Source organism: Cervus elaphus, chromosome X (genome assembly GCF_910594005.1).
Source record: "Cervus elaphus chromosome X, mCerEla1.1, whole genome shotgun sequence".
In the NCBI taxonomy this organism is placed as follows: Eukaryota; Metazoa; Chordata; class Mammalia; order Artiodactyla; family Cervidae; genus Cervus; species Cervus elaphus.
Window position 1 is genome coordinate 34,249,386 of NC_057848.1, and position 11,297 is coordinate 34,260,682.

Sequence of the window (11,297 nt, forward strand, 5' to 3'; positions counted from 1 at the left end):
CTGGAGTCTTATTTTGCAAGGGGAAAAAACAATGTGAACCTCTGGTGTTGCTGTTTTGTTCTAAACTTTGCTTGTGCCCCTGGATGTTGTACGCAGGTGCTCTTGGCCGGAGGTAATTCTCTACATAACTATGCAATTATTTCCATGGCATTTGCTACTCTAATGCTTTACTGGTCAAAGCCCCTTTGCTTGTGATGCCAAATGGCAGGCACCTGCTTGCCTGGGTGAGTACCATCCAGTGGTGAGTGCCTCTGTAACCATTTGTCCTTTTCATGGCTCTCAGGGATTCGTATATATGATGATAATTAGTACCTACTTGATACCAAATTTTTTACACATTTTATCTCATTAATTCTTACAACACTCTAAGATGGGTGTTATTAATCCCTGTTATGGATGTAGAAATTAAAGCTCACACAAGTATTGAATGCAGGAACTTGAATTTGAGCCCTGGATTGTCTTTCTTCCACACAAACCAATTTAGAGGGGAAAAAAGCATTTACATTGATAAAGCAATGCATGCCCAGGATCACTGCTGGGGATGGTCCCTCGGGGAAGAAAATAAAAATCTGTAATAGCCAAGCCAAGAAAAGTGACTACTTGTCCTCCCTGACTTTGAACACATAATCCAGTTAAACAAAAGGCATAATATTTGGTCATGCAGAGTGTGATTAACGATGGACTCAGTCTGTTCTCAGCCAAACAACAAAAAAAGTTCCTATTGCTTCTGAACTCCTTCCAGAGACAGAGAGCCACACTCAGGTGAAAATACCTTACCCCAACCTAAGTCATACCTGGGATAAACCAATTTGGAGGAACTGGGAAAACTAGACTTTCTCTTTTCTGCTACCTGTGAGCATTTCACAGGCTGTCATGAGGCCTGAAAATGTCCTATCTGAAATAGCCCTTTACTAGTCCTCCCATTATTCCAGCTTCAAATTATAGATGAAAAATTGGAACTTTTGAATACATCATTTCCATGTCTTTTCACGCCTCTTACCACCCCACATACACATCCTGTACACATTTCTATCATGTCTCTTTCAAGGATAAGTGAAAATACAGTTTCACTTAAGGTAGCTATACAGTTATATATGTAATTAAATCAATTATCTAGTTAATTCCTTACTCAACAATACTTTTATCTGAACCAGTCAAATTACTGATGCAAAATGATATTTTGAGAAGATTGAAGAATGTGTTTGTTGCATCTTTTGATTTTATACATGTAAGCTATGATCTGCGTATTACCTTAAGTCCATATTACTCCATTCTCTGGCTCTAGTCCATTTTAGAGGTTGGAAAACAGAGACTTACATGTCATTCACACCACTGGAAGACTTGAGAAAAGACACAGATAAATGGATTTTTATAGAGCAACTTCTATTTGCAAGGTTTAAGTGCACTGGGTGATACAAATCTCTTAAAGGCATGATTCTTATTCTTTAGAAGTTCACAGTCTCCTTGGGAATATGAAAAAAAAAACAAGATTGTTCAGAGACTCAGTGGAACCAAGTGGTCATTTAAACAGTGAATGTCATAATTGATTAGAGATATGTGTCCGTGGCCTATAGCATTCAGAAGATGTCTGTGAAAGGGAAAGAGTTTGACTGGGCCTTGAAAGACAGATCAGTCTTAGATAGTTTAAGGGGGAAAGGGGAAAGAATTTCAGATGGAAGGATTATCACCTGATCAAAGGCATGTAGGCAAGGTTCAAAGGAACAGAAAATAGATAGTGTGGCTGAAGTAGAGTTCAAGTCAGGACAGCTGCAGGTGGCAGGACTGTAGAGAGCCTTGAACACCAGGCTAAAGCATAGGGGATGTAGGTAATGGGGAAACACTGAAGTCATCTGAGGGACACACATGATAGAAGCTTTGTTCAGGAAGATGAAGCTGGTGGTCTGCAATAAGAATTAGCAACAGAAACAAATGGAGGCAGGAAGATGGGGGGGAGGTTATTCTTATAATTCAGGATTAAGTTGATTAGGCCTAGGCAAAGCAAGAGATCATTGTAAAAGGTATTGAAAAGGCAGCACTTGGTAACTGATTGCATGTAAAACATAAGAAGAACACAAAAGTGACTTCAGAATATCAAACCAATGGTAGCATTCAGCAAAAGCAGAAGTGATAGAGGATAATAATACACTGACTAACATTGATTGGCCTTGATATAGCTTACAAGAAACTGTCGCTTACCTCATTTAACCACTGTGATAAGCAGAGGAGTGGATTGAACCTAGGTATTCTGACTCCAAAGCCCCTATAGCTTACATCACATAACAGTATCCTGTTTGAGAAACTTCATAGTATAAAAAACTATATATTTTTTAAAAATCATTTATTTTTAATTGAAAGATAATTGCTTTACAATACTGTGTTGGTTTCTGCCATATGTCAACCTGATTGAATGTACATTTTTCAATGTTGAGTTCAAGGTGGCAGGAGGACATTCAAAAGGAAATAACCAACAGGCAATTAGAGAAATAGGACCAAAATTCAGGAAAGAGATCAGGTCACACAGTGGATATTTGGGAGTCATCTCCATAAGGCTGATGAGAGCTTGGTTGGAACCATGAAAAGGAATGAACTCTCCAAGAAATTAAATTAGAAAAAGAAGATGATGAGAGTCAAGTTATAGGAGGTGGAAAGAGGATGTGAAACCAGGAAGAAGATAGGGAGGGAGCAGTCAGTGAGCATGCATATAGAAGAGAACTGAGACAGTAAAATGTTACAGGCCCTGAAAGAAAAGAAGGAAGGGACATTCACTTGTATGAAGTACTGCAGAGCAACCAAGAAAGAAATGGCGGAGGCACACTATTGGGTTTAGCGGTTAGGAGGCCATTGGTTTCAGGGTCAAGGTCTCTAGTGGTCAACAGAACACAGTTTTTCAAGCACTGAAGGCTGCTCCAGATAAATTCATCAATTTAAGAAAATCGGAAAGTTAGATTCCCAAACACAGTGAGATTTTACAAGACACCTACTCTGAATTTCTAGCTTTGCCAGTCAGTTTCCCAAAGATTTCATGACACTGAAGGACAAAAACATCTGAAGAACAAAAGCTGGCGCTATATTTTTTTAAATGATGTTTAATTGGATCCACAAAATACAAATTTTAATGAAAAAAAGGCTCCTTGCAAGTGTAAAGTAATATACTTGTTGGAGGAAAGAATTTCAGTAATTCCTCTGTTTTTCCTTTTGCAGCATCCATTTTTAAAATTAGCCAAGCCTCTCTCCAGCCTGACTCCTCTGATTATTGCTGCAAAAGAAGCGATTAAGAACAGCAGCCGCTAGGACTGCCAGCCTTACCCCACACCATCTCCCTCATGAGTAAGACTGAAATAAAACTCCGCTGCAGGAAAGATGGAAGAAAAGACAGTCAAATGGGGTGGGGTTTCTTTAACTTTGAGATGAATAGAAACTTCTTATAAGCCTTTTTCCTACTCCCTCAGATTATGTAATTTATTTGTAAGCCTGAATCGCGGCCCATACAGGGCAGCAATGTCGAAGTGACCATAAAAAGGTCACTTCCACCGTGAAGCGAAAGAGCCAGTAGTGAATCCCCTCATTTTGTGCATTCACTTTGAAGAAAAAAAAGATTTCTCAAAGATGCACACTCCCTCTCCATAGTGTTGTGTTTGTTTTTAAGTTAGAGAGTAGTCCCTCTTGCATTCAAACCTCCTTCAAAACTCCTTACCCAATGTAATGTTTTTCACTTGCATTGTCATTAGATGTCCAGAAAAAAAGATGTCAAAACTTTTTTTAAAAAAAAGAAAGTAAAAAACAAAAAGAAAACAAGCAAACAAACAAAAAAAACAAAATGAAACAAAACAAACAAAAAAAAAACCCAAAGCAAGTACTGTGTGAACATGTGGAAGTCCATGCCCTCATAGAGTTGCAATTTTTATTCTTCTTCTATAGTGGTGGCTTGGTTTGTGTACCTGTTTTTCTGCATTTGTATTGGAAAAGGTTTCTTTTACGACATTTTCCAAAAGCAGAGGGGAATATGTGTGTTCAGGAAGGGCTTTTAAAAACTATCTAAATAAAGTTCAGATGGTGAAATCTTATCACATTTTCATGATGATGCTTAAGTGGTAGTTGATTTGCATTTGTATAAACCTGCTTGCTTATCTTCATGATACCTGCAAAAAGACACACCAAAACTATGGCACTCCAGTTGGGTGAGTCTAGATCTTAAACCTAGGAAATCCTGATTGGAGAGGCCACACTTAAACAAAGATGGGGCTTTCTCTAAGAGCCAAAAGGAAGATAATATAAGCATGAAATACTGAAATCTTCATTGGACAGTAAGTAAACAAAGATATAGATACCTAATTTAATCCTGTTTTGTGCTTGTGGAATGTATGCAACTGTAAAACAGGCACATCAGGAGGAAATAGACCCATTATCCAACATTTGCTGATAATAAAATCTTATTTATCTTCACAATTTATAACAAACATTAAAAAAAAGTTTTAAGATATGGAGAACAGAAATATTGGAAGCATTCAACTCTGCAAGAAATGGGAGGTTAGTGAAAACTACATCCCAGTCAACGCTTGGCTCTAAGTACTTGTTGTCATTTCCCCTATGTATCACTAATCTCTGTTTCTGCATATGGTGTGTCCATGCTTAGCCCTTTGGGCTTTTGAATTTCGAAAACATGTATCTAAAGATCTTGATGTTCTCCAGTGAAAAGCCTTTGGCTTTGCAATCATGTATCCCAAGACCTATCAGTCCAGCTGAGTTCCTTTTGTGGCTTGGGCAAGATATGAAAATTTGACAATTATTTCACCATTTATCAATTTATTAGACACTCAACAGTCACCACTTCCTGAATCTTCTGAGAGTAGAAAAATATCTGGAGGGTGTCTGCATAGAAAGGATATGCTTCTCTTTTGAGTGTTATCAGTTTTATAAATTCTGCAGAGTTTTTTCTCTAAGCCTTTGAAAAGCTAGCAGTTTGTGCAGTAGAGGGCTCCTTGATTTGTAGTATGTCAAGAATCTGAATAGAACCTATCTGCATTTAGCAAGAGAGGGAAAGAGATCACTGCCATGGGCCTCTCTCCTTCTCTGCTGAGGCACATCCGTCCATGTAATCATCTGTTCATTCCTTAAAATGAAAGCACTTTCTTTAGAGAGTTTCTGCTATCCAACCATATAGTGCACATGTTTATATTTAGGAGATAACACTCCTGGTGGATTTCCTGTTGTTTCCTTTGACTATGAAGCTTGGGAGGGGCTTGACCCCTGCCCCTAGAAAATGTGCACAAGGGCATAAAACAACAAATGTGAAAAGATCAAATGGTAGTATTAATTTGAACCATATTATGTTATTCTTCACAAAGACGTGGCTGGGCCTGAAAATGTTAATGCCACACTGTTTTATGTGTGAGAGAGAGTGAGGCCTTAATTTTGATTTCTTTTAAAATTAAGTATTTTTAAATTTTTCATTCATCATACCAGGGAATTCAATGAAACAATAGGTGGGATGCAAATAGAATTCAGTACATTGGTACCTATGCCCTGCCACTGGAGAGAGCCCCAAACCTGGTTGGGAAGCTCAAATTGTCCGTGAGCATCCCTTATATGTCATGAAGGCATTTTTTTGGTGGAAGGACACCTGGAGCAGTGATCCTTCAGATTACTGGAGGCAGAGAAATGGCTGCTCTTTTATGCTTTCAATTCAGCATGTTAACAACAGGGAGTCTTGTACTACTTCACCACATCCTGTTGTACCAAGATTTTATGATAATATATCCCAGTAGGCTTTGCTCTTAAAGACTTATATCTATGTAAATTTTAAAATGAGAACAGCTTCTAAAGACCATTCCCCGTGTTGGAGAGTTATGTATATTTCTAATAAGTATTAGAGAGAAGCTGTTTCTCCTGCCAAAATGATGCTGAAGGATTTACACTTGGTATACCTGACCAAGTTGTACTCCAGATGGTTAGTAGTTTATTCCCTTTTCCTGGATTGTTTTTTTTGTAGCTCATCTTGACATTGGTGAGTCTATCCAGATCTTTAAAGTCACTAGCATGCCCTGAGATAAGGAGGGCGCATCATCGAATGTTGATTCCAAAATGTCCTGAGATAGGGATAGGGCAGTGGGAAAGTCAGGGAAGGGTGAGAAGCACAGCAGAGATTATTTATTTAAGAAAGAAAAGAACATTAATGTTGTAGCAAGGATCCAGCACGTTGTCATCATCCCATGAAGATTTTTGGATGACACATCCCCTCAAATCAGTCACCGTGTTGGGTAATGACTTCGTTCTTGCTGATCTCGTCTTTGTGTCATTGTAAATATTTGTGTGTCCGTGTTCCATTTTGGCTACTGGATGGCCAAGTCATGTAAGAAGATTTAACCCAAGTATTTATTCTTTAATTGTGTTATTCAGATTTCTTTCAGGCTTGTGAATTGCTCCCCAATGTTTGATTTTAACCACCTGATCCCCACATCTTTCCCTCCCTTGTGAAGCACATTCCATTGCTAAAAGAAAAAGAAATACGAAATTGCTTCCTTTCGTCTGTAAAACTGTTTGATAGTTTGAGATGTTTGTCTATAAACGATATTTCTCAGCTCAAAGATCATGTAAATAATTCTATTCCTTTGCTCAATGGGTTGTTTATTTCTAATGAGGCTGCCAGTTCTCAGAGAGAATCTATAAAATCACCTTTAAATAACATAAACAGGGATGACAACTATGTAAAAATAAGTGCGCATATGAACAAAGACTGGGAACACAGACAATTGAAATCAGTTGTGTTGGGATGGTGGGATTATGCAAATTTTTTTCTTGTTAAAATTTTCTTTGATATTGTTATACTATTGCTTTATAATAAATAAACATCAGAAAGGGGACTATAGAAACATAGAAAAGACGCCAGAAGCAGACGCCTTCTGGCCAGAGCCCAGAGCATGCAGGGCACAGGTATTTGTTAATTACAATTATTCCATAGGCTTTATATTTGCCTGGATGCTGCAGTTGGCACACACTCATTATGGCATGTGCTTTCTTCGGGGACTAGTATCTATAAGTTAAAGCTAGGGAGATGTCGCTGTTAGAACTCCAAACACATCCTTCTGCTTTCAAACTGGCTGGCTGCCCCCTCTGCTTTGGTATGGCCTCAAGGTTTCTGTTTTGCTTACTTTAGATTGGAGGGGTCACTTTGGATAGCCCCTTTGACAACATCTGTTTCAGGTACTGCCTTTCTGGATCATTTTAGCAGATTTTAGGTTGAATTTTGGAAGAACAGAAGGTTAAAATCCCCAGTTTCCACCATTTCCTTTTCCAACAGGATATACTATCATTCAGGTAGGATTTTATTTTAATGAACAGTAGGCAAGTCCCGCTGATTTCAGTAGAAGTTATGACTTGCACTTAAAAGCTGACTGTGAAAACATTGAGACAAATATTTAGAACAGCCCTGGCCTCTTGGCATTCAATCTCAACTCCTTTGAGCTTTGGCCTGAGATGGTGACCTCTAGGTGCTTTCTGATCTGCCTAATTATAGGTTGTATGCGGTAACTACTGTCATTTTAAAGGAGAAACAGGGAGACCATCTACCCAAAGAGAGGAATTTCCTTGTAACTCACCAAAGACTTTGCAGGTGAGGACTTTTATGATATGGTAGTGGCCTCAGGTGTTAGTTTCACCAAGAGCAGACCTTTTATCTAGAGAACCCACTTTGGGCCATTCTCAACGTATAATCTACTTATGAGAGTCTTAACCCTGACATCCCCAGTTGTATCTCATGGTCCTTTTCTGAGCTACTTGCAGTTAATATTTGGTTAAACAAAGGCATGGCCAGTGATGGCCTACTCCTAGTCTCTGAGCAAGAGGACTGAAATTCAGCATTTGTAAACTGACAGTCTAACAGACCCGAAATTTTGAGTGAACTTAACACACAATTCTGAACATATATTTGCATGTGGATTGGGAAGGAATTAAAGGGGACCCTGGAAATAATGGAACTATTTTTCCTAAGAAAGACTTTTTCATCAAAAATTGGTTTCTGATATGATCTTTCTGGTAGTAAGCTTTCTTCCCATTCCTTTTCTGATCCCATGCTCCAAGTGAATATAAACCCAACTCCTCGTGCATTGAGGATGTCTGTTTAATATCAAGCAATATCTAACTGAATCTGCAAATGTGGGAACTGAGATTATAACTTCCATGTGCACACTTTTGTGTTCAACTAGACGATAATAATGAGCATTTACTGCCACATGATACAGTCACACTTGCAAGAGAAACTTATAGAAGCTGTTTAGCGCCATCAGAGTCTCCTTTGGAAGCTGCCGTCAGATGAATGCTATCCCATAATACCAGTAGTGAGGCAGGTACCATGTGCGTCTGATTTAGGACCTAGGAGGAAATCAACAGCAATTAGAATCAATCAGATGTAGTGGAAGAAGTGCTAACCTAGAAGTAAGAATGGTGGTGGTGGTTTAGTCACCAAGTCATGTCCAACTCTTGGGACCCCGTGGGGTGTAAGCCACCAGGCTCGTCTGTCCATGGGATTTCCCAGGCAAGTATACTGGAGTGGGTTGCCATTTCCTTCTCCAGCAGATCTTCCCGATGCAGGGATTGAACCCGGATCTCCCGCATTGCGGCCAGATTCTTTACCGACTGAGCCACCAGGGAAGCCCAGAAATAAGAATACTTGGATTCTAATGTAGGCTCTGCTCCTAACTTACTGTGTGCCCTTGGGCAAGTCACTTAACCATGTTGTGTCTGTTTCCACATTTATAAAATAAAGGTATTGGACTAGCTCTCCAAGGCTTTCCAAAGCTCTAACATTCTGTGGTACTATAGATTGCTTTGCTAATTCATCCTGCTAAAGTGATGGCAAATATCATATGCTTAAGCCTGGGTCTCTTATGTTGCAGTTAAACAATAGAACTATGTAAGATGATGCCAAAAAAAAAAATCAAACCTCAAGTAAATGAAGTGAATAAATACTAGGGAATGTTGATAAAACTTGTGGCAGCCTTCCAATTCCTTCACTGTTGTTTTGTTTTTGATTTAGTGTTCCTTTTCTGTTGAGTATTCCAATTTTTCTTTTCCATACACTCTGTATGTGAAGTCTGGTTTTCATTAAGCTGTGGCCAGTATTTGCTACTAGAACAGAAATACACTGTCACACTTGCTAGAATAGAACTATACTTCGGCCTCTCCTTTCCTGTGAAGCAGTGTTGGGCTTTATAGAGTTTACTTCCAAAATGGCACAAGATGGCAGAACCCATGTCATGGCTGGGACTACTGAGTGGGCCTAAACATTTTCAGGTTGCAGAGAGATAAAGGAAAAAGTGATTACATGCTATTAGCACTAAGGAGTGTTGACAAATCCACTTGGGAACCAAAGACAGCTTTTCTGATGACAGCTCCCACAGGGATTGGCCAACTGGATGAGTATGATACTAGAAAGAGGATCAACTTGTAGTTAGTGGACAGTCCCATTGCACTGCCTACAGCAGTGCCAACTAGCCCTAAGTGTGAAATTCAAGTTCAGTGTGTGTGCTCGTGTGTGGTGTGCTTTATGGACCCGCATATACTATATTCATTAGTGATAATAAGACCTTTCACAGAATTCTGTAACCACTAGTGGGTTGAGTTTTAAATCTCAGTACATCAGCAAGGAAGAGACAGATCACAGGGTAGTTAGTGATGTGTACTGGGATTATACTCATAATATCCAGACAAAACAAGTTAAGGAGGATCTGTGTTTTCATTATCAGAGTTGTATCTCATTTGGCTGTGCTTTACTTTTGTTAAAATGTGTTATCTGTAAACCCATGTGTAGTGAAATTCTTCTGTAACTGAATTAAAGGTATTTATGGTCTTTGTTTGATTTTTTAAGTAAATTATTTCTTTTGTAAACCTGCTGATGGTATGGTTCCATCCTTCTGACCTCAGCATCTGCTCTTTTTAAGGACTTTTGTTTATGATATTGTTACTTTAAATTGTGGTTGAAGCAATAGAAAATTGAAATATGGATTGTGCATGACTGTGTCTTGAGTGTAAAAATAATGCAGTTTGAAACTTGGACCTAAAGTATTGCAAATAAAAATGACAAACATCACTGAGCTGGTGCTTCTCTCTTCTGTCACCCTTCAACCCACCCCCTTGGCATTGGCCATTTACCCCATTCACAGGTTAGAAGGTAGCATTCTCTCAAAGGAATCAAGGCAGGGAAACATCCAATCTTGTAAGCAATATAGGAAATGTCCTGCAGATCCTGCCACTGGATAACTCAGGCCCAGAATCTCCATCGGGTTTTTACATAGAAGAGCTCAAAGAGACAAATCTGTATACTCGATGCAGGGCAAAAGGTAGATGAAGGAAAACTGCCAAAAGAAAGCATATGTAGTAATTTGTTTCTTTTTCTCATCTTTCTGCTTGGAAAATTCGGAACAAGTACATCTGCATAATGTTTAGTTTTTATCTTCTATCTAGAATCAACGGCCACAAATCACAGGAGATTCCAAAGCCGTGTCACTGAGAACATTCATTCTTTCATTCACTCTTTCATTCATAAAAGGTTTATTGAGCTCTTGCTATATGTCAGGCACTGTGGACTTTTCTGAGAAAGATAACGTTTGTATTAAAAACCAACTCCAAGAGTGACTAAATGACAGTAAAGTTCATTGAAAGCTGCTAAGTGAACATGTTGGAGTCAGGTTTATCAGAAACTCTCTGAGTCCTTAGGACGAGATAAAAACACCAGAGATTTAGCATAGTGGAGGTTTTTTACCCTGGTAATACTTGTACAGTGGGGTAGTATTCCTTCTGGAGCCTGTGTATATAATTTGATGTCTTTCTAAGTGAATACCCAATGGTACTGTGTTCCCTTTGAGTGGATATATAATCTTGTGCTCACTGAGTATTCTTGTCTGGAGAATCCCATGGGCAGAGGAGCCTGGCAGGCCACAGTCCACAGGGTTACTAAGAGCCAGACACTACTGAAGCGGCTTAGCCTGCATGGCACGCAAGATAAAGAGACTAGTACACAACCAGTGGAGGGTGAAACGGGTTGCTCTGTCATCAGAGGAAGGAGGTGCCCTGATAGGTGGTTCCTGCCCAGGCTGCTATCAGCAAGGCTGTATTCTCACAGAGCATGTGCTCAAGAAGAGAAAGATAAATATCATATTCTAATGCATATGTATGGAATCTAGAAAAATGGTACTGAAGAATTTATTTACAGGGCAGCAATGGAGAAACAGACACAGAGAATAGACTTACGGACATGGGGAGAGGGGAGGAGAGGGTGAGATGTATGGAAAGAGTAATATGGA

The 11,297-nt window shown here is 39.2% G+C and overlaps 1 protein-coding gene across 10 annotated transcripts in view; it reads left to right on the top strand.

The window, feature by feature from the left end:
* The window catches only part of PAK3 (p21 (RAC1) activated kinase 3), a 127,969-nt gene extending 117,881 nt beyond the window's left edge, over nt 1–10,088 (top strand). For 7 of the 10 annotated variants that reach the window (XM_043895301.1, XM_043895308.1, XM_043895303.1 and 4 more), the window contains 2 exons: nt 97–224; nt 3,202–10,088. In XM_043895301.1, the coding sequence (XP_043751236.1) occupies nt 97–195 (99 nt within the window). In that variant the 3' untranslated portion in view covers nt 196–224; nt 3,202–10,088. The remainder of the gene's footprint in view (nt 1–96; nt 225–3,201) is intronic. The other 3 variants (XM_043895310.1, XM_043895307.1, XM_043895309.1) reach the window with 1 other exon arrangement.
* The last annotated feature ends 1,209 nt before the right edge of the window (nt 10,089–11,297 follow it).